This window comes from Ovis aries, chromosome 3 (genome assembly GCF_016772045.2).
Source record: "Ovis aries strain OAR_USU_Benz2616 breed Rambouillet chromosome 3, ARS-UI_Ramb_v3.0, whole genome shotgun sequence".
In the NCBI taxonomy this organism is placed as follows: Eukaryota; Metazoa; Chordata; class Mammalia; order Artiodactyla; family Bovidae; genus Ovis; species Ovis aries.
The window spans coordinates 200,533,367-200,557,483 of record NC_056056.1 but is presented as its reverse complement, the minus strand read 5'-3'; the positions used below and the strand labels follow the sequence as shown (position 1 = coordinate 200,557,483).

At 42.0% G+C, this 24,117-nt stretch overlaps 1 protein-coding gene across 1 annotated transcript; it reads left to right on the top strand.

Moving 5' to 3' along the window:
- The first annotated feature begins 4,932 nt into the window (after positions 1-4,932).
- Positions 4,933-9,406, top strand: PDE6H (phosphodiesterase 6H). Its single transcript, XM_015094086.4, has 3 exons — positions 4,933-5,102; positions 6,112-6,152; positions 8,962-9,406. The coding sequence occupies exons 1-3, from the start codon at positions 4,969-4,971 to the stop codon at positions 9,036-9,038; spliced, it is 252 nt and encodes an 83-aa protein (XP_014949572.1). The 5' UTR covers positions 4,933-4,968; the 3' UTR covers positions 9,039-9,406.
- Positions 9,407-24,117: the final 14,711 nt, after the last annotated feature.

The following is a 24,117-nucleotide window of genomic DNA, read 5'->3' as shown; positions in this document are numbered from 1 at the left end:
GGCAAAAATGTGAAACGTTTGTAGCTAAAATCATGTCTGATACTGGATTCAGGTTTATTCAGCTCCATGGAGGTCCTTGGAGTTCCTAGGAAAACATGGTCAGGATAAGTTCAGCCATAGGTTATACCTGTGGCTGACAAGACTGACTTCCAAGGCAGGACAGGGTCATATTTGTTCTGCTCCTCCCAAGGGTTTTACAGGGAAAATTGGAGGGTGAGTCTATGACAGAAACACCCTAGCAATTGGTGGACAGTCCTACACACTCAGAAATGAAATACTGTATTTGAAATGCGCAATGAATGTAAAAAGAGTTATTCATAGGGCAAATCTTGAGTGCCACGAGGATCCAGAGATTAGCCAGGCAACTGTTACATAACTTTCCGAGGAGAATTCTTTCACAGAACGCATCGCACTTAGAATTAGACATGAACTTGGTCCCGGCCTAGAGTTGTAACTTAAGAATTAGATAAATATGCAAAAGAAACTCACCAGAGAAAGGGGAAAGTATAATCAGGGGGACATAGAAATTAATTTCAAATTCTTTGGGATTACTGTTAGAGGTATCAGAGAAATCCAAGGATAGCTTAAGAGGGAATTTTGAGACCAGAAGTGGGAAATAGTTTTAGTATTTGAATGATGCAGAGGATTACCCAAGAAGTGGAGATAGCAATTACTTCTCTGGTGTTTGTCAAGGACTCCTCATGGTCCCAGGGGAATGGGTGTGGATCCAGATGAAGCTATGCTGCAACCATAAATTTGTTTTCAGGGTTCCCTTGACAGAAGGTCTACTACATAGTTACTCCATTTTGAGTACTTTTCACCAAAAGCTGTACATAGTTTCCTCTTATTTTCCCCATTACCCTAAAAAGAAAAAAGTATTTGATTCATTTTTAGATAGAATGAGATCCAGAGAGGCTATGCAACCTATCCAAGTTCATATTAAACAGCTTGGTGGAACAGGAATTTGAAATTATTTCTGTTTGATCCAAAGGCATCTACTGTTTACACTGTTTTGCCCTTAAAGGGTGATTTGGCTGATGAAGGTTACCTTTGCTATTGTCCTTTAGTTGATAAATCCTGTCCAACTCTTATGCAACCTCATGGATGCAGCCCACCAGGCTTCTCTGTCCATGAGATTTCTCAGGAAGGAATACTGGAGTGGATTGCCATTTCCTTCTCCAGGAGATCTTCTTGACCCAGGGATTGAACCTGTGTCCTCTTTATTGGCAGGTGGGTTCTTTACCACTGAGCCACATTATAGATTTGGGGTCTTACATGGTTGGGCCCCAGTTACAGTTGCCAGATATTATAGAAGATGCCCAGTTACATGTGAATTTCAGATAAACAGCAACAACAGTTTCTAAGTTGCTGCTGCTGCTGCTAAGTTGCTTCAGCTGTGTCCGACTCTGTGCGACCCCATAGACGGCAGCCCACCAGGCTCCTCCATCCCTGGAATTCTCCAGGCAAGAATACTGGAGTGGGTTGCCATTTCCTTCTCCAATGCATGCATGCATGCATGCTAAGTTGCCTCAGTCATGCCAGACTCTGTGCATCCCCACGGACAGCAGCCCACCAGGCTCCTCTGTCCACTGGATTCTCCAGGCAAGAAAACTGGAGTGGGTTGCCATTTTCTTCTCCTAGTTTCTAAGTATGTATCATGAAATCCATGAAATATATGGGATATACTTATACCAAAAAAAAAAATCATTTGTTGTTTATCTGAAATTCAAACTTAACTGGATGTCTTGTATCTTGATTTGCGAAATCTGGCAATCTTAAGCTTAGTAGGCTCTCTAGATTGGAGAAAAGTTTGTAGTCTTTCATTGCTTTGAAAGAATCGGGAAGTACAGAAAGGTTGATCTGAGATTAACTCTCCAGTTTTCCTTTGTGGCTTTGGCAGAGTTGGGATGTGTCAGTCACTGGTGGCACAGAGTGAGAGTAATGCTGCCCTTGGCTGCCCTCCAGCCATTCCCATGGTCCCAACCACACTTGGGAGAGGCACAGACTTGGCCTGTTTACCAGGGCAGGAGAGGACCCGTGGCACAGAACTGGATTCAGTGGGCAGAGGAGCTGGCAGAACATTTCCCCAAACCATGGAGGGCTTTATGAGGTGAGGATCAGCTGATGCCTTCCCTATGGCTGGATGGAGAAGATCACAGGGTTGGGATCTCAAGACCCAAGGTTCAAGGCATTAGTTTGGTCTCTTCATTTACGTATTCACTCATTGAACAAATATATATGGCACACCTACTATGTACCGGGTACTCTTGTAGGTTCTGAGGGTACAGGAATAAATAAAGACTGAAAAAACAGCTTCATGGGGCATATTCCAGTGAAGGATTAAGACAAGATCCACTGGTGACTTCCCTTGCACTCCAGTCCCCAAGATATCACCCTCCAATGCAGAGGTGTGGGTTTAATCAGTGGTCAGGGAACTAAGAATCCCTCATGCCTCATGGCCAAAAAGCCAAAACTTAAAAAAAAAATATTGTAACAAACTCCATAAAGACTTTAAAAATGGTCCACATTAAAAAATATATATTAAAGAAAAAAGACAAGATCCACTGCATGCACAGGTGATCCAGGGCCTTGGGCAGCTTCACCGTCCTTCTTGGTTCTAGCTCACAGCATCATCAGTGTGTTTCTATCAGACAAGCTGAGGACTGGCAGGAGAGAACGAAAATAGTAATTGAGGAAAAGAAAATAGGAAAAACATCTTAGAGGCAAGGATTTATTAATAATTTAACCTGATTTTGAGTCATAAGAAAAAGTTGATAAATTTTACAATGTAAGATTTGAGGGGTGTGACCTCAAACCCCAAAATGTGCAAGATGAGACAGAGAAGAAACTGGCGTAAGAAAGCCGGCGGGTGTGCACTGACCCACAGCAGGTGCCAGACACCGCCTAGGGCAGGTAAGAGAGTCTCCAACCTGCAGAACAGGAGGAGGGTCTCCCCAGGGCAGCCTCAGTGCCCACACTTGAAGGGATGAGCACAGAGGTGACGGGGAGCATGGAGAGCAGCTAGCCAGAAAGGCCGAGGCTCGGAGGCCATGGCCCACCTGCTGGAACTGCCACCAAATAAAAGTGCTAAGAGGTCAGCACAGTGTCCATCTGTTCAGACACAGAGAGGGCAGTCAGGCCCTCTCTGCTGAGGCCCCCACCCTGCTGGAGGGACAAGGCTGAGGGCTCCCACTCCCTCTCCTGGAGCAAGATTTGAGGGATGTATACTAGGTTCCCCTTGTGGCGCAGCTGGTAAAGAATCTGCCTGCAATGCAGGAGACCTGGGTTCAGTCCCTGGGTTGGGAAGATCCCCTGGAGAAGGGAAAGGCTACCCACTCCAGTATTCTGGCCTGGAAAGTTCCATGGACTATGTAGTCTATGGGGTCGCAAAGAGTTGGACACAACTGAGCGACTTTTGCTTGTCTTGAATATTAAATGAGTTGGCATGTTTATATTTAGAATATTACTTGAAATCTAGTAGCTATGTAAATGTTAGCATGTGTAAGGTGACACTGATAGCTACCATCCCAATAGACCATGTGATCGCAGAGTCGGACATGACTGAGTGACTTTCACTTTCATTATTGTAGCAGAAAGAAAGAGAGAGAGAGAACATGGTTACATGAGCCTAGCATTGTCAGGGAGAAGGAAGTTAAGGATACTAGCATAAATTTATAATGGATGAAATATAGAATTCTATGAAAACAGGCAGCAGGTTTATGGAAGAGGTTGGTTCAAGGGAGGAGTTTAAGGTTTTGGAGCTTTTTCAGAATTTCCCTTCCCAGATTAAGCGCTATCAACTTTTTCAATAGAAAAGGAAAAAGAAAAAAACCTTTTAGTTTAGCCTGTCATATTAATTTGTTATCACATGTTATTGTAACATGTAATAACAGTAATTTGTTATGTTCTTTTCTTTGTACTCAAAGAATGACAATGTATCTTTTTGTAGCTAAAATGTAAGTCTGGGAAAACCATATTGTATAAGTTCTTGATTTGGATAGGAGAAAAAGTTGAAGATTCCTGAGAAATAAGTGGCTAAAGAATTTCTTATCTGGTAGGGGATTTAAAGTACAAGCTTATGACTTAATCACCTCCTGCTGTCTTCTGTGTGTGTATGTGTGTGTGTGTGTGTGTGTGTGTGTGTATTGGGAATGTACTGAATACTTTCGTAGTGTCAAAATACCTGTTTCAGAGCTACCTCTATCCAGACAACTACACTGTCACCTCCCATAACTAGAAAAGAAGTCTTTGGATCACATGAGGATTAAATTAAATACAGACCAGAAAGAACACAGGCCATAAGAATGGGTCAATAAACATTTAGAAGCAGACTATGTTACAGTTAGATGGAGCAATATGTAAAGCTTAGAGAACACTTCAGTGCTGCCAAGCCTAAATAGTCTTTAGCACGTTTCTCTCCCTTGACAGATGGCGGAACTGGTGGTCAATGAAAAGGACATAATTACTACACATTCACACAGAAAGCTGGTGACAGGCTTACTGCAACAACAAAGCTACCTAGATTTATCAGGTTTTGGCTTATAGCCCACTCTGCTGGCTGCCTCCATTAACGTATACCTGATTTTCTTAGATGGTAACTTCTTTAAAAGATGGTAACGTCTCCCTTTTGCTGTCAGTAAAAAATGCCAAGCTTCTTTGTCAAGATGCTTTTCTCCCTGTCCCCCTGCCCCTGAAGATTATTGTAAAGGTCTAATAAGCAATGGTCATCATACTCTTCTTGACCACTCTCCTTTGCAGATGCTTAATATGCACTCTTGGATAAACTAAACAAATAGATAAATTAATCATTTTAATGACTTTTCATATTGCTTTCTCATTCCAATTTTTAGTTTAAAAAGTAGAGCTTGACCACGATGCCCCACTGATCATTGAATAATCTTTCTTTCTCTCTCTCTCACTGTCCAAAGAGCCTGAAAGAAAACCATCAGCCACCCAAACACTAGCAGAATGAGCGACAATACTGTGTTGGCTCCTCCAACTTCAAACCAGGGTCCCACCACCCCACGCAAAGGGCCCCCCAAGTTCAAGCAGAGGCAGACTCGTCAGTTCAAGAGCAAGCCTCCTAAGAAAGGTGTGAAAGGGTAAGACCAAAATGAAAAAGGTTTCCTATTTTTTTTTTGAGAGATTAATGCTCACTATATTAAATAGACATAAAAATTTCCACCTCACCCTCTGTTTCCTAGTACAATCTTTGCTGAATCATATTTTTTCAGTCCTGGAGTCCTTTCTCTCTCAGCTCCCACATATACAGCCAAATTTAATGTGGAAAATGGACCCTTTCACAGTGACCTTTGGCTTGACCTTCCAGACTCTTCTTGCCCACTCTCCTTTGCTGATGTAAACTGTGCTTTAATTTGGAACACAGAATCGCTGGCTGCTTCTAGAACACACAGTTTATTTTTCTGGCTTCAGATTTTCTCTCTTCAGTTTTTTGTTTTTCTCTTTTTCTCCCTGGCAAAATCTGATTTATTTTTCAACACACACTCATGTTAATTTCTTTTGGAAACCATTACGGACTCTCTTAGACAAACATTGTCATTCCTTCCGTGTTTGCATTTTGTACATTCAGCTATTGTAACTTGTACTTTTTTATAGTGCATCTATTTCTTTCATCTGTTGCCTGAGTCTGAGATCCCTGAGAGAAAATTTGTGTGTTTGTTTTTTCCTTAACTCTCAGTACCTAATACAGTTTCAGGAACAAAGCAGATGCTTAATATGCACTCTTGGATAAACTAAACAGATAAATTAATCATTTTAATGACTTTTCATATTGTTTTCTCATTCCAATTTTTAGTTTAAAAAGTAGAGCTTGACCACGTTGCCCCACTGATCTTTTTTTTTTTTTTTTCTGGCTCTCAGTTGTCTTAGTTTACATTTTTACAGAGGGAAACTCTTTCTTCTGGGACACACTATTTAAAACCTGCTTGAGTGACACTTCCTTTGCCCTAGTTCAGTGCAAACAAAAGGGTTTTCTCAAATACAAAAACTGAAGCCTCTTCTTTCCCCTTGAATCAGGAAACTCTTCACATGACTCATTCCAGGATCTTTTGGCCCCGGTATCAGCTAACTTCTCTTGTGTTTTTTCCATAGGTTTGGAGATGACATTCCAGGCATGGAGGGACTAGGAACAGGTGAGCAATCTGAATATTTAACTGAGAATATTACCCCTGGACTTTGACCATTTTTCTGCTTCAGGCCTCAAGGAGCAGTTCAATGTTATTGGAAATACATAACGCAACAGATTTTTTTGAAAACCTAGGAATGTAGGCTTTTAAATTAACTTCCTAAATAAGTATGTGTGTGCCCAGAGGCAAAAACTCAGAGAAATCAGACTAGTCACAAAGTTCAATGAATCCTTGTGTTTTGTTACGTACTCTAGAAGGTATAGGCTTCCTTGGTGGCGCAGTGGTAAAGAATCCACCTGCTAATGCAGGAGATGGATGGGTAGTGGGTTCGATCCCTGGGTCAGGAAGATCCCCTGGGGGAGGAAATGGCAATCCACTCCAGTATTCTTGCCTGGAGAACCCCATGGACAGGGGAGACCGGCAGGCTACAGTCTATGGGGTCACAAAGGAGTCAGACACAACTGAGCTTACACACACACACACACTCTCTCAGGCATACAGTGGTGAATTGTAGACATTCACAGTAGAACAATTCTCAGAATGAGTCTAGCCCAACTCCTTTATTTTTCAGGAGAGAAATCTGAAACATAGAGGAATTAAATGACAATCTGAGTCCACAGAGTGAGCTATTGGAAACAAGGGTGGGGCCTGGAGAGCCTTTCCTCTGCACCGGGCCAGCCACTCCCTCCCAAGCTTCCTCTTTTTTACACATCCTCTGGCGCTCAGAACAGGGCCCTAGACACTAAAGTATCTGGAGTAATAAGATTTAATTGGCTAGAATTTTTCTTTGTTGGATGATGCATGCAAACTACTTTACATTTTCTTTAAAAAATTAATAGACTTTAAATTTTAAAGAAATTTTAGGTTTGTGGAAAAATTAGGCAGAATTTTTAAGGGATTCCTAAAGATCCCCTCTGCTACCTTCTTCCCCCGTACATCAGTCATACCCCCTGTTATTAACCTCTTGCATTAGAGTGGTACATTTGTTATACTTTATAAACCAATATTAACACATTTTTATTAGCTGAAATAGCTTGTTCATTCTCTGTGTTGTCCAGTTCTTAGGTATCCACCATTACAGGTTCATATGGAATCACTAGCCCCGCCAAATCTCCTGGGCGCTGTCTGTTCATTCCTTTCTCTCCACAAACTCCTGACAACCAGAAATCTTTCTACTGTCTCTATTGCTGCTGTTGATTAATCACTCAGTCGTGTCCAGCTCTTTGTGACCCCATGGGCTGCTACACTCCAGGCTTCCCTGTCCTTCACTCTCTCCCAGAGCTTGCTCAAGCTCATGTCCATTGAGTCAGTGATGCTGTCCAACCATCTCATCCTCTGTCACCCCCTTCTCCTCCTGCTCTATAGTTTTGCCTTTTCCCAGATAGTCTACAGTCAGAATCCTATAGTAAGAGCTCTTTCACTTAGTAATACTTATTTAAACTTCCTCTATGTCTTGACATGATTTGATAGCTCATTTCTCTTTTATCATTGGATACTTTATTGTATGGTTGTATCACAATTTATTTATCCTGTTGATAGGCATCTTGATCACTTCCAGGTTTTGGCAATTATGAATAAAGCTACTATAAACTTCTTTGTGCAGGTTTTGTGTGTGGACACAAGTTTTTGACTCATCCAATACACTTTTGACAAATGATGACATTCATAGCAATCAATTTCCCTTCTGGGCAACTCTCAGTATATTTACTTTTTTAAATTTATTTTTAATTGGAGGATAATTGCTTTACAATATTGTGTTGGTTTCTGCCATACATCCACATGACTCAATCATAAGCATACATATGATTTACTTTTTATTGTCTGATGCTACTCCTCAGATCTCAAATAGAATTTCTAGTCACTTTGATAAAGCTCATCTGCTATTCTTCTAAATCAAATGTTTCTCTATTTTGACCATGTGTATATAAGACCAGCAAATTCACTTTGGACTCTGGAATATAATCTTAACTCTGCCAAACTATTCGGAATAGTGACAAGAGATTTATTCTGAGGGAAGTTCTGAAGTCTTTGACCTGGTTCTAGTTCAGTCTCTACAACCATGAGATTTTTTTTTTTTTCTCTCCAGGTATTTAACCTCTTTGGGTATTAGCCAGCTTCTCTGTAATATGATAACTTTTAACAATACAGAAAGGAGCTTGAGAGCAGTCAGAGAAGCCCAAGGAATTCATCTGCTTGGTGGGGAGTAGGGAAACTAGTTTTCCAGACCATGCGGATTTAAAGCACCCCAAGACACAGGTTCGATCCCTGGGTAGGGAAGATCTACTGGAGAATGGAATGGCAACCCACTCCAGTATTCTGGCCTGGGAAATCCCATGGACAGGGGAGCCTGGAGGGCTACAGTCCATGGGGTCACAGCTTCAGACACAACTTAGCGACTAAACAACAACAACAACAACAACAACAACAACAACTTCTCACTTTAACCCACGGCCTAACTAGAATTCCACCTCTGTCCCCTCCTTGGTGTTTCGGTGAGACTTCGAATGATCAGAGAACTACGCTCCCACAGAATAGTCCCAGTCCAAAATCTTGGAGCATCTCCCCAGAAAGGATGCCAAATAAAACTAACACAGATCCTGGGGGAGCCTGTTTGGGGGGAATCAGAGCCTCGAAGAGGATTAATGAAACAACTGTTCTGATCCTCCCTGGGATGAGGGGCCGCTCTTCCCCATCATCTGGGCAACAGATGGGAAACAGGGGCGAGGTGTCTCTGCCTGAATGATATCCTTTTGTGCAGAAGAGGCTCTTCTGGGGGGTGAGGTTGGCTTATCAGGTCTTCTTCTCTCTTTTGCAGATATCACTGTGATCTGTCCTTGGGAGGCATTCAGCCACTTGGAGTTGCACGAGCTCGCTCAGTTTGGGATCATCTGAGCCACTGGAGGTTCTGCCACTCTCATTAGCATCTGCTGTAACTGTGATTACTTCTGCCCTATTGATCTACCAGAATTTTGACACGCAGGTGTCGGAAGTGGTTTCCCACACACTCACTTCCCTTAAGTAACTACTGAGAGTTGTCTTAGTGCCAGACTCTTTCATGCAGTATAGTTTAACTCAGAACAGTGAGTGAAATCAAGTTGTGATGAGGCGTTTCCAACATCACCCCTTTTTCCTATCAGCTGGTTAGAAGTCATCCATATTTCTCTAAAGTCCTTCAAATCTGTTTTTGCTTAGGCACTCATTACTTTTGGTAGAAGCCTTTCAAGATATCATTTAAGTCCCTCCTCTCCCCTTTTCTTTAATAAAGGAGATATTTACCTCAAATCTCATGATGAAGTTGTATTAAATGCTATAAGCAAATATCTGTGGCCTTGTTCTGAGACCCAATTAAACAAAGAAGGCACAGTTATACAGGAAGTAAGCACCGTGCGTGCAAAAAAGCATGGGATTAATAGGCAAGTTCTGATTTGAGTTTGTCACGACCTCTTGGGGTCTCAATTTTATTGCACCAGGTTATCCCTGAGACCTGATGCCGCTTTAAACTGTACAGTTTTGAGCTAGTGGCAAACTGGAGATGTAAACTCAAGACCCTGACAATGAGTGTTCTTTTCAGTGCCTTGGTCCCATTGATTGAAAAGCTGTTTATCCTTTCAAGTTTAGACTTACATACAAAAGCTAGGTTATGGAATCCAAAAAATAGAATGATGATTTGCTTCACCCTGGGCTTCCCTGTAGCTCAGATGGTGAAGCATCTGCCTGCAATGCGGGAGACCCAGGCTTGATCCCTGGGTCGGGAAGATCCCCTGGAGAAGGAAATGGCAACCCACTTCAGTACTCTTGCCTGAAAAACTGCGTGGACTGTCGCCTGAGGAGCCTGGTAGGCAACAGTCCATGGAGTCCCAAAGAGTTGGACACGACTGAGCGCCTTCACTTTGCTTCACCCCAATGTTGTGTCAAATGTAATGTGCACACAGCTATGTTTCCCCAATACTTTCAAGGCAGTTGTGCAATTCAAGGGCTTTCTATCTGACCTGGATGTTTTAGGGTACTAGCAGTATTCATTTCTTCATGTCAGTTTTGTAATTTGTGGTAAAAGAATGAAGTAAATTAACTGAAAAGAGAGGCAGGATGATAGAGGGGAAAGAGTTTTGGGTTCTAATGCCATGTCATCATTTTGAGCAAAGATCTCATGCTTGGGATTCTCCAGTTTGCCTGAATTACACGATCAAAGTTCACAGTAGGGATAAATCCTGGGACTCAGAATGAGCATGAGAGGTGCCCCGCACTGGAGAACATTTTTTCTGCTGGTGGTTCTACACTCACTGAGGTGCAGCAACAACACTGTTACCTTCTGGCCAGAAATCTGGAAGCCCAAAGGACACATCTGGATTGGAATTGGGTAAAGAGAATGGATTTCCAGGTCATGGTAATTTAAAGCCCACATCATTTCAGTTCAATTGCTCAGTTGTGTCCAACTCTTTGTGATCCCATGGACTGCAGCACACCAGGCTTCCCTGTCCATTACCTACTCCCGGAGCCTACTTAAACTCATGTCCATCGAGGTGGTGATGCCATCCAACCATCTCATCTTCTGTTGTCCCCTTCTCCTCCTGCCTTCAATCTTTCCCAGCATCAGGGTCTTTTCCAATGAGTCAGTTCTTCATATCATGTGGCCAAAGTATTGGAGTTTCAGCTTCAGCATCAGTCCTTCCAATGAATATTCAGGACTGGTTTCCTTTAGGATTGACTGGTTGGGTCTCCTTGCAGTCCAAGAGACTCTCAAGAGTCTTCTCCAATACTGCAGTTCAAAAGCATCAATTCTTTGGTGCTCAGATTTCTTTATGGTCCAACTTTCACATCCATACATGACTACTAGAAAAACCATAGCCTTGACTAGACAGACCTTTGTTGTCAAAGTAATGTCTCTGCTTTTTAATATGCTATCTAGGTTGGTCATATCTTTTCTTCCAAGGGGCAAGTGTCTTTTAATTTCATGGCTGCAATCACCATCTGCAGTGATTTTGGAGCCCCCCCAAAATAAAGTGTGACACTCTTTCCATTGTTTCCCCATCTATTTCCCATGAAGTGATGGGACCAGATGCCATGATCTTCGTTTTCTGAATGTTGAGCCTTAAGCCAACTTTTTCACTCTCCTCTTTCACTTTCATCAAGAGGCTCTTTAGTTCCTCTTCACTTTCTGCCATAAGGGTGGTGTCATCTGCATATCTGAGGTTATTGATATTTATTCCTGCAATTTTGATTCCAGCTTGTGCTTCATCCAGTCTGGCATTTTGCATGATGTACTCTGCATATAAGTTAAATAAGCAGGGTGACAATATACAGGCTTGACGTACTCCTTTCCCAATTTGGAACCAGGCCATTGTTTCATGTCTGGTTCTAACTGTTGCTTCTTGACTTACATACAGATTTCTCAGGAGGCAGGTAAGGTGGTCTGGTATTTCCAAGTCTTTGAGAATTTTCCACAGTTTGTTGAGATCCACAAAATCAAAGGCTTTAGCATAGTCAATGGAATAGAAGTAGATGTTTTTCTGGGCTTCTCTTGCTTTTTCATCCAGTGGATGTTGGCAATTTGTTCTCTGGTTTTTCTGCCTTTTCTAAATCCAGCTTGAACATCTGGAAGTTCTCAGTTCAAGTACTGTTGAAGTCTAGCTTGCCCAACTAGAATTCCATTTGTCCTTTCTTTATGTTGCTTTAAGGCTTCCCTGGTGGCTCAGAGGTTAAAGCGTCTGCCTGCAATGTGGAAGACCTGGGTTTGATCCCTGGGTCGGGAAGATCCCCTGGAGAAGGAAAAGGCAACCCACTCCAGTATTCTTGCCTGGAGAATCCTATGGACGGAGGAGCCTGGTGGGCTGCAGTCCACGGGGTCACAAAGAGTCGTACACGACTGAGTGACTTCATTTTTTCATTCATCATGTTGCTGAGGAGACCAAGTTCATGCTACTTACTGCATGACAGTCCAATAAATCAAGAGATGAGTCATTTGGGGGAAGAATGGTGACTTTGTTCGGAAAGCCAGCAGACCTAGAAGATGGTGGACTAGAGTCCTGAAGAACTGTGTTGCTTAGGTTTGGATGTTATTTTATTTTATAGAACAAAGTAGGAGAGGTGTCAGGAGGTAAGAGAAGGCAATGACAACCCACTCCAGTACTCTTGCCTGGAAAATCCCATGGATGGAGGAGCCTGGTGGGCTGCAGTCCATGGGGTGGTGAAGAGTCAGACACAACTGAGTGACTTCACTTTCACTTTTCACTTTCATGCATTGGAGAAGGAAATGGCAACCCACTCCAGTATTCTTGCCTGGAGAATACCAGGGATGGGAGAGCCTGGTGGGCTGCCATCTATGGGGTCGCACAGAGTCAGACATGACTGAAGTGACTTAGCAGCAGCAGCAGCAGCAGAAGGTAAAATTTTAAAAGGTGATAAATTTTTTCAAGTATTTCTGATTTTGGTCATAATCCAAAGGGGACTGTTAATTTCTTCTTTCCTGCAGCCATTTATAAGTGGGCCTGGTCAGGATGTTTCCAGTGAGCTCAAACAGAGGTATTTTAGCCCAACATTCAGACATGGGAGCCGGGGTTCCCAGAGATGGGCTGTCATGTATATTTCGCATGTGTGCATGCTCTGGTGTGTCTGGTTCTTTGCAGCCCCATGGACTACAGCCCACCAGGCTCCTTTGTCCATGGAATTTTCTAGGCAGGGATACTGGATTGCACATGGATTCTTTACCATCGAGCCACCTGGGAAGCCCTATGTATACTTCAGGTTATAGGTAACATCCCGTTAGTGATTAACTTATAGCAAAAGCACTAGAATAGAAAGGTTAAAGTAAAAGAAGCAGATCCAGTATGTAGTCACATTTGTTCTTCCCTAGTACACTTAGTGAAAGAAAGTGAAGTCGCTCAGTTGTGTCCAACTCTTTGCAACCCCATGGACTGTGACCTACCAGGCTCACCTGTCAATGGGATTTTCCAGGTAAGGGTACTGGAGTGGGTTGCCATTTCCTTCTCCAGGAGATCTTCCCAACCCAGGGATCAAACCCAGGTCTCCTCCATTGCAGGCAGATGCTTTACCATCTGAGGCACCAGGGAAGCCATAGTACACTTAGTGGAAAATAAAAAAGTATAGAAGAAAAAGTAGGGTCTAAATTTAAAAGTGAAACTATGACCTGCAAGGTGAGTAGTGGTAAGGATGCCTTACCACCCTCAGGAGCTCCTGCCTCCACTCCTGCACCTGTTTTCGAGGAGTTGCTCTGTTGGCAGCCAGAACCTTTAGTCTGCACTTGCTCTTCCCAGTGGAAGGGTGTGCCTTTCACTTAGGGATGCTGTGCTCTTCTCCAGCTGGAAGCCTGTCCACACTCAGCTTACTTTGCAAATGTTTTCTAAATGTGAAGCCATAACTTTGACACAACACAGTTCACCCAAAGGAACACAGCCAAGGGCCACGATGGAGAAGTATCTAGAAACTAACCTACATGAAGAACCATTGAAGAATGCGTAATAGTTAGGCTGAAATAGAAAATGACCATTGCCAGCAATTTTTTTACAAAGTTGTAGTGAACAGGATGGCACAAACATTTCCTGTAGGATTCTAGTAATTAATGGTAAGTTGAATAGATATAATTCACTTTGTATTTCCAGTTTTATTAAGATATAATTGACACACAGCACTATATAAATTTCAGGTGTACTGCATAATGATTTTGACTTAAGTTTGTCATGAAACAATTATCACAATAAGTTTAGTGAACATCCATCATCTTCTATAGGTACAAAATTAAAGAAATAGGAAAAAAATGTTTTTCATATGACAGAACTTTTAGAATTTACTCTCAACAGTTTTTACATATAACATATAGCAATATTAACTATATTTATCATCTTTCTGGGGCCTGTTATACAATTTTTGGACTTCCGTTGGCTCCGTGGGTAAAGAATCCGCCTGCAGTGCAGGAGATGCCGGAGACAGGGGTTCTATCCCCAGGTTGGGAAGCTCCCCCAGGGCTTGGCAACCCACTCCAGTATTCTTTCCTGGAGAATCCCATGGACAGAGAGTCCTGGCAGACTACAGTCCACGGGGTCACAAAAAGTCAGAAATGATCAAAGCGACAGCACACAAGCGCACACATTGCACCAATAGTGCTAATTTATCTTATAACTGTTACTTTGTATCTTTTCACTGTCTCCATCTAATTCCCTCTCCTCCCAACACCCCACCTCTCGGTAACCACAAATCTATTCTCTTTTTCTATGAATTTGTTTTCTTGTTTGTTTGACTTTGAAGTATAATTTACCTACAACACTACATTAGTTCCTGTTACATAACATGGTGTGGAATAGACATAAAGCTCTTTCAAACTCTAAAGTTTCATTCTTTCTATTCTTAAATTCTAAATCTATCTTTTCTAGAATTTTAATAAGAAACAAGAAAATCCTGATTGCACAAACAGCACATAGGAAAGAGATAAAGCTAAATTATTGTCCCTATCAAAATCCCAGGAGTGGAGATGCCATATTAAGACGGAGTGAGGAAATTTTTAACAAAGGGACTATTTGCAAAGGTTTGGGAAGTGTTAAGCAGAATCTACGAAAGGTAGTAGAGTAACTTGGGGCTACATGACCAACGTAGACCTGGAGGAACCCTAAGGTCAGCTCTAATCATAAGAAACCACCACCACCCACCACCCACCTGGTGAAGAGGGAGGTGGTCTTCAGTAGTGAGATACGGCCAACCCACCCTGATCACATGGGCAGCCAGGAGGGGAGGGGTGAGGCTAATTAATACCCCAACGTTGTTCTCCTGTGCTCTACTCTTGCCCTGATGCCTCCCATTGGATAAATCTAACTCTGAAGCAAAGGAGCTTATTGATGTGATCAGTAAGGTCCACTTACAACACCAAAGATCAGGTGGAGAAGGGCGGAAAGTGAGTGTGAAGAGGCAAGTTGGAAATGTACTGCATAGCAGTAGTATGGAAGAACAGACACTTTGTCAGCCACTGATGTTTACTTAGAAGTGGGAAACAGCGTGGATACATTTGAAACCTCCAAATGTGTTTTTAAAGGTAAACCTTGGAAGTGGAGGAAGCACAGTGTCAAATATGAAGAACACAACAGATGAAAGAGAACACTGCAGAAATTCTCATCAAATTTTAGGATTTGGAGGATTTAAAAAAATCTTTTATGTTTTGTTGATAAATAAGAGCTATGGAGAATCTCTTCTTAAAATGCACAAAATTTGAGCCCCATTCCAGGTTTTCTGAGTAAGAATCTCTAAGGAAGCTATCTTAGAATCTGTATTTTTCACGAGTCCTTAATAATTCTTTTTAAAAATGCTTTATTTTATTTGGTATTTTTCACCATGGAGGATCTTAATCCCCGATCAGTGATCAAACCCATGCCTCCTGCAGCGGGAGGGCAGTCTTAAGCACTGGACCACCAGGGAAGTCCCTCCCCAGTGGTTCTTATATTTGTACCAGTTTGCACCCTGATGTGGCCCAAGACTACATTTTAAACATTAGGAATTAGCTAATGCTGAACATGTTGCCACCCAGTGACTGATTTAAGTGGTTCTCTGTGTTAGTCACTCAGTCGTGTCTGACGCTTTGGGACCCCATGACTGTATGTAGTCTGCCAGGCTGCACAGTCCATAGAATTCTCCAAGAATACTGGAGTGGGGAGCCATTCCCTTCTTCAGAGGATCTTCCCAATCCAGGGAATTAAACCTGTGTCTCCCACATTGCAGGCAGATTCTTTACTGTCTGAGCCACCAGCCGCTGCTGTTGCTGCTGCTAAGTCGCTTCAGTAGTGTCCGACTCTGTGTGACCTCATAGATGGCAGCCCAGCAGGCTCCCCGTCCTTGGGATTCTCCAGGCATGAACACTGGAGTGGGTTGCCATTTCCTTCTGGGAAGCCCTTATTTGCCTCTAGTAACATACGTAATGTGAGAGAATAGGGCCTAATAGTGGGAGCTCTGACTCAGACTCTTGTGTTGACTAATAGAATAGACAATGCCTCCCTCCTCCACACCTAACCCAGATAAGTGCTTCTCCAGTTGCAGAGAATGTCAGAGAGTTCTGAATCTAAGTGTTGGACAAATTCCAAGAAGCCAGAGCCAAACCGGCACCATTACTCCTAGGGCTGACCTCTTGCCGGGGCCTTGCGAGGCCACTCTCCATCCTTAGCCTCTGTCACTCCCTGTCCTCGTCTGCCTCCTCTGACAGGAGTAGGTGGACCAGGGACATAAAGAGCTTTTTCTGGACAGGTGGTGGCAGTGAACCTCACTTATCCCCCATCTCTTTCCTGTTTGTTGGTGTCCTTGGGGAGAAGTTGGGGGTGATGGGGCTGGTGAGGTAGGCACCAATCCCCACTCCAGAGTTCCAAGCATCACAGTCAGAGCAGAAAATAGCATATAAGGAGAAAAAATGCTCCTCTGGTATGCATGCCTGAGGCAAATAGACACAGTTGCTATTAGACAATTGCTATGGTGCTGTTGACCTTGACTGTGAAAAAAAAATCAAGAAGCACTGTAAACTGAGGAAAGGAGAGCATTTTCTCAACAACTAGAGATGTGAAGGGAAAAGATACACAGGCAAGAATAATCAGTAAGCCCAATATTCAGTGCAAGAGCGAAAATGATCACACAAGACTGAACAACATCAAAACCAATATTATGAGAACTAAGCAAATATGACACTGAATTATTTAAAAGAGAGAAGCAGAGGAGGGCTTATGTTTTATAGATGACTAGAGGGGAAGGGTTACACAGGCCGCAGAAACAGCATGTTTGTGTAAACTCGCTTGTGCTTTTTGCAACTGGAAATGACCTGCTTGATTTCTAACATCACCATGGTGGAGTCAGACTGCTGAAAACTGAAATTTCCAAGTGAGAATCATGGGGAAGATTCTCCACATCGGTCACACCATCTCCTTGGGGCAAAACAGCCAGGAGGCCTGGGCTCTGCCTGGCGGTGCTGCACAGAGCCTGCTAAGTGATCAGGAATTCACTTGTCTTCTTTGGGCTCAGTGTGTGAGAATTGAAGCAAGGATATTGCATTAAATACTTGACAAGTATAAAATGCTAAAAACCAAGTAATAAATCTAGGGATATTTCAAACATGAACAAACCGTTTCTCTTTATGGCCAGAAGTCCTAAGTCACTGAGCCTGTTTCCAGCTTTTTGCATTGAATGGTTAACAACTTTCCCGTTTCTCCAGGGTCCCCTAAACTAAATCGCATGCAGTGCTGCCACCTGCTGTCATGAATGAGCACTTCATGAGCACTGTGAAGACCTTATCTAACAGACTCTGAATCCATGAGGCTGATTCTGAATTTGTCCCTTTCTATTGACCAGTTTGAACTGTTATGCTTCTTGGCTATTCATATTTGAAGTGCGGTGAAATGAAGTCGCTCAGTTGTGTCCGACTTTTTGCGACTCCATGGACTGTAGCTTACCAGGCTCCTCCGTCCATGGGATTTTCCAGGCAAGAGTACTGGAGTGGGGTGCCATTTTCTTCTCCAAGAGATCTTCCCCACCCCAGGATTGAACCCGGGTCTCCCGCATTGTAGGCAGACACTTTACCGTCTGAGCCACCAGGGAAGTCTTACTCATATTTACCATGTACATATTTGTCTACCCACAACATAAACATTAAAAGAGGATACAAGTGAACATAAATATTGAGAGTATACAAAATGAGCAAAGTCGCTCAGTCGTTTCCGACTCTTTGCGACCCCGTGGACTATTGCCTATCAGGCTCCTCTGTCCATGGGATTTTCCAGGCAATAGTACTGAAGTGGATTGCCATTTCCTTCTCCAGTGGACCTTCCCGACCCAGGGATCGAACCCGAGTCTCCTTCATTGTAGACAGACGCTTTACTGTCTGAGCCACCAGGGGGAGCTAAAGAGCATACTGCTGCTGCTGTCAAGTCGCTTGAGTCGTGTCCGACTCTGTGTGACCCCAGAGACGGCAGCCCACCAGGCTCCCCCGTCCCTGGGATTCTCCAGACAAGAACACTGGAGTGGGTTGTCATTTCTCAGGTGAACACAAATTCAACATAAGTCTTGTTTCCACGCACTGCTCTATGTCCATATCCAATGTGACTCTTGTCTTTAAGGAAAGGGGAATTTATGACTGAGTAATATTCCGTTTATATATGTACCACATCTTCCTTACCACTTTTTTGTTGATGGATATTTAGGTTGCTTCCATGTTTTGGCTATTGTCCTGCAACAAACACTGGGCTGCATGTATCTTTTTGAATTATAGATTTCCCTGGATATATGCCCAGGAGTGGCATTATAGGAATCATCTGTTAACTCTATTTTTACTTTTTAAAGCAACCTCCATACTGTTCTCCATAGTGGCTGCACCAGTTTACATTTCCACCGACAGTGTAGGAGGTTTCCTTTTTCTCCACTGCCCCTCAGTATTTATTAATATTATTTGTAGACTTTCTCATGATGGCCATTCTGACCAGTGTGAGGTGATACTTCATTGTAGTTTTTTTTGCCTGGAAAATTCCATGAATGGAGGAGTCTGGTGGGCTACAGTCCATGCGATTGCAAAGAGCTGGACACGGCTGAGCGACTTCACAAAAATTAGTGATTTAGGCATCTTTTCCTGTGCCTGTTGGCCATCTGTATGTCTTCTTTGGAGAAGTGGCTATTAGATTTTCTCATTTTTTGAATATTCCTCAGCCATAAAAAAGAATGAAATAATGCAATTTGCAGCAACATGGGGACCTACAGATTATCATACTAAGCGGAGTAAGCCAGACAAAGACAAATATCATATGATCTTGCTTATATGTGGACTCTAAAAAAAGATACAAATGAACTTATTTACAAAACAGAAAGATACTTGCAGACATAGAAAACAAATTTATGGTTATCAAAGGAGAAAGGGGAAGGGGAGGGATAAATTAGGTGGTTGAGATTAACAGATACTACTACTATATATAAAATAGATAATCAACAAGGACCTGTACAGCACATAAATATATATATATTCTTTTGAATCTTTACCCATATGAGTTATTATAAAACATGACAATATAATATATTAACATTTCATTATGTATTATATTTATATTATATATATTATATATTAATATGCATCAAAATTTTTACCCTTAGTATTAGAAAATATTGACTATTATCATATATTAGTATATCAATTAGCATTATATATTACTACATATCAATTTTTACTTTTATAAGTTATTACAAAATGTTGACTATATAATAATTAATTAACATATATTAAGATATTATATTGGGCTTCCCAGGTGGCACTAATGGTAAAGAACCCACCTGCCAATGCAGGAGACATAAGAGATGTGGGTTCAGTCCCTGGATCAGGAATATCCCCTGGAGGAGGGCATAGCAATCCACTCCAGTATTCTTGCCTGGAGAATCCCATGCACAGAGGAGCCTGGAAGGCTACAGTCCATAGAGTCTCACAGAGTCAGACATGACTGAAGTGGCTTAGTACCCACACACAATATATTATACTAATCCTATTATATTAATATATAATATATACACATTATATTAATATATTCAATAATTAATATATTACTATATATTCAATATTTTGTAATAACTTTTAAGGGTAAAAAATTAAAAAAAGAATATATATATATATAGGAATAAATGTGCTATACATTTGAAACTAATGTCATACTGTAAATCAACTGTACTTTGATAAATAAGTAAATAAATAACAATAGAAAAGGAAAAAAGAGAAAGAGAATTTGGACACAGACACAGACATGCAGAGGGAAGACGGCCATATGACAAGGGCAGAGATTGGAGTTGTGCTGTGACAGCCGAGAAACACCTGTACTAGCAGAAGCTGGGTGAAGCAGGGAAAGATGCTTCCTTAGAGACTTGAGGCTGATACAGAAGTGAAGGTGTAATAGGTTTGGCTGATAAAGCACCTGTCAGGCATCTCAGAAATAGCTGGGTGGCCTGGGGGAATGGGCAGCAGACTCAGCTTCCTTCAGTGATGGTGAGGTCCAAACCAGAGAATCTGGTTTTGTGATTGTTTTTTGGCCATGCTGCCTGGCTCGCAGGATTTTAATTCCCTGGCCAAGGACTGAGCCTTCTCCCTCAGCAGTGAAAGTGCTGAGTCCTAACCGCTGGACCACCAGGGAATTCCCTATGATTATTATTTTGAAACCACCTTTACACTCAAGCTGTTACAACTTGTGTGTGTGTGTTGCTCAGTTGAGTCTCTTTGTGACCCCATGGACTGTAGACAGCCAGGCCTCTCTGTCCATGGGATTCTCCAGGCAAGAATACGGGAGTGAGTTGCCATTTCCTTCTCCAGGGGATCTTTCCAATCCAGGGACTGAACCTGCGTCTTCAGGATCGGCAGGTGGATTCTTTACCATGGAACCACCTGGAAAGCACAACGCAATTCACAAGCAGTTGGAGAGCATTTATTTATCATAAATACTGGAAAGTTAGGAGAAGTAAGCCTGGTCTGTGGATGGTGTTGATGGCTACAGTGAATTTTCCTCAAAATATTTCTTAGCTCTTTATGGCGTGTAGTTCCTACCAGCAAGACTAAGAGAGCTATAAAGCAAAACAAAGGCAGAGTCTTCATAGAACTGGACTTAGACTGCCATCTTGTGGATGTTTAGATTTGCAGTCTAGTGCTGACAAAAACAAATACGTAAACAAACGTACACATTCATTCTTAAGGTATATGAAAACTATCGGAAGAGAGTTGATTATTCACTGAAGGCCCTCATGTTGCAGAATAAAAGCTTGAGGCCCAGAGGATGAAATGACCTCGTGACATTTTCATTTGGTCCATCTGATGGGCAATTCTGATATATCAACTATGCACTCCCAGCTCAGTAATGAAGACTGAATAAGTCCCAGGTTGGACAGATATGAGATTTGGGGTGAAATTAAATAAATAGACATGGAACAACAGACTGGTTCCAAATAGGAAAAGGAGTATGTCAAAGCTGTGTATGGTCACCCTGCTTAGTTAACTTACATGCAGAGTACATCATGAGAAACGCTGGGCTGGATGAAGCACAGGCTGGAAACAAGATTGCCAGGAGAAATGTCAATAACCTCAGATATGCAGATGACAGCACCGTTATGGCCAAAACTGAAGAGGAACTAAAGAGCCTCTTGATGAAAGTGAAAGAGGAGAGTGAAAAAGTTGGCTTAAAGTTCAATATTCAGAAAACTAAGATCATGGCATCCGGTCCCATGACTTCATGGGAAATAGATGTGGAAACAGTGGCTGACTTTATTTTGGGGGGCTCCAAAATCACTGCAGATGGTGATTGCAGCCATGGAATTGAAAGACAGTTGCTCCTTGGAAGGAAAGTTATGACCAACCTAGATAGCATATTCAGAAGCAGAGACATTACTTTGCCAACAAAGGTTCATCTAGTCAAAGCTATGGTTTTTCCAGTAGTCATGTATGGATGTGAGAATTGGACTGTAAAGAAAGCTGAGTTCTGAAGAATTGATGCTTTTGAACTGTGGTTTTGGAGAAGACTCTTAAGAGTCTCTTGGACTGCGAGGAGATCCAACCAGTCCATCCTAAAGGAGATCGGTCCTGGGTATTCATTGGAATTATTTATTCCCTAAATTCAGTCCCTACCAGAGCCTCTGTCTTACCGGACCACTCTGGACTCTTTATCTTCCAACCTCATAGCATTACTGTGTCATCTCAGACACCTTCGTTGTTTAGATCACACTTGTGTTTTCCTTTATAGAAATGTTTATGATTATCTTTTATCCTTGGTAATCTAAAAATGATGAAGATTTTTCACACATCCCTCTCAGCTATCAGGGAATCCTTCTCTGTTGAAAAGTTCTGTCTTTCCAAATTTGAGGATTCTTTCTATTAAAACTGTCTTTGATAATATCCTCTCCACCATTTTCTCTGTCCCCTTTTCTCTGGAATTCTAAATCAAAAGATGTGTTCTCTTTTTTCTCTTGTATTATATTTCTTTCTCTTTATCATTTTGCTTCCATTTTTTGACATTTCTCTTTTTTATTTTTCTACTATTTACTGGGTTTGTTGGCAATTCTATTTTTAACCTCTTTACTGTCCTTTGTTTGCTCCTTTTTCTTTGCATTGATTCATGAATAAAAAGTCTTTTCGAATATCTTGAATTCTCATTGTTTCCTTGTGATTTCATTTTTGCTTTTCTCTTCTTTTCTTTTCCTTTTGATGCTCTCGTGTCTGGCTATCTTTGATTATCTTCATATTTAAGAATGAGAGATGGCATCTGGTACGGGCCTCTCCTCTGCTAAATTGATTTCCAATTGCTTTCCTGATATGCTGCTCCATGGAGTGGAAATTCTGAGATGGAGTTGTTTACACAGATGGGAACTTGTGGAATGGCAGACTTAGCTGTAAAATGAAATGATGTGGGGATGGCTGTCAGGTGGGGTTCCTTCAAAGGTAAGAGTGAGAAAACTTTACTGTGGGCGCCAGCTAGAAGCCTCAGCTCCCCAGATGAAGGAGGTGTTCAGAGGAGAAACGAACTGTCATACCTATTCTTTGTTTATATCTTCAATAAATCCATCTTTTTCTAGAACTCAGACCAATCTTTCCTCCTGAGTCCAGAGCCCCACTGAGGTTCTAGTTGGCAGATCATGGCACCCCCATCCCCATAATGCCCCCCTTACGGAACATTCCAGGCTTTGACTTCCTTTAGTGTGGTCCATCAATACACTCCCATCTGTGTTCTGTCTTCCAGGAGCTTATTGAAACCTCTCGTCTATTGGTTATTTTTGTCCCTTATCCTTGCTGTTTTCTGGATTGTGTATGTGTTTTGGAACTATTTCAGTGTGTGCTGGGAGGTACAGCATATAAATACAGTTACCCAGTCCAGCAACTCGAACAATTTGTTAGAATCCTTTTGATGTTAAATTGTTGTATTTTATTAGTGCTAGTGTTGCTTTCTGATTCTCAATAAAATATTCCGCCTCTCATTTGTCTTTTTAGGATGCTGGTTTCATGATATGGAAGTTGTTTCATATCTACTTTTTAGAGTAGGAATTCACAAAGGAACTTGGAGGCAGCTTCTGTCTCTTCCAGACCAAGAACCTTCATGTACTCTGGAACAAGATGTGCCCTTTGGCACATAGAAAACATAGCATATTATTCCTGCCTTCTGGGAGTTTAGATATAGCAGGGACACAATTATTCAAGCAAAAGAGAAATCAATAAAAGACATTACATCAGGAAATACTAAATTGTATAAAACAGGCTGATTGTCCTTTGAGCTTTTTCAGCAGGATGAGAACCATGAGGCCTGGAGATTGAGTGGATGACTCCTTAGGGGAGCTAGAATCTGAGCTGGCTGAAGAGGGGACCGCAATCAGACAGAAGATGGGTGGGTGAGAATGATCAAGGTACATTCAGAGGTCCATTGAGGCCCGTGAGGACTAGATGGAGGCCAGCCTTTTATTGTCCGATGAATGAGACGAAACCTAGTCAAATGTGTGGAATCATGTCCTCAGTTAGTAAACATTAATTGAACATCTTCTATGTGCAAAGTACTAATGTCAGCCACTGGATGACTAAAACAGGAAAAAGGATGTGAGAAAGCAATCTTTGTCCCTCATTGAAAGTGAAGGTGGAAGTGTTAGTCTTTCAGTCATGTCCAACTCTTTGCAACCCCATGGTATGTAGCCTGCCAGGCTCCTCTGTCCATGGGATTCTCCAGACAAGAATACTGGAGTAGGTTGCCATTCCTTTCTTTGGGGGATCTTCCTGACACAGGGATCAAACCCAGGTCTCCTTCATTGCCAGCTCACTCTTTACCATCTGAGCCACTTTCAAATGGCTCTCACCTTCAGACTGTCCCAAGTAGATTACATAAATAAACATAGCTGATGGAAACATGAAAATGTATATAAAGATAACTCCCATTTTAGGTCACTCAGTTTCCTCACTTGTAAAATCAGGTGATAGAATCTCTAAGTCTCCTTTTAAAGATTATTCAAT

Coding starts and splice junctions, on each gene's coding strand:
- PDE6H (XM_015094086.4), top strand. CDS start 4,969: ATGAGCGACAATACTGTGTTGGCTCCTCCAACTTCAAACCAGGGTCCC. Junction 5,103..6,111: donor CCTAAGAAAGGTGTGAAAGG/GTAAGACCAAAA, acceptor TTTTTTCCATAG/GTTTGGAGATGACATTCCAG. Junction 6,153..8,961: donor CATGGAGGGACTAGGAACAG/GTGAGCAATCTG, acceptor TCTCTTTTGCAG/ATATCACTGTGATCTGTCCT.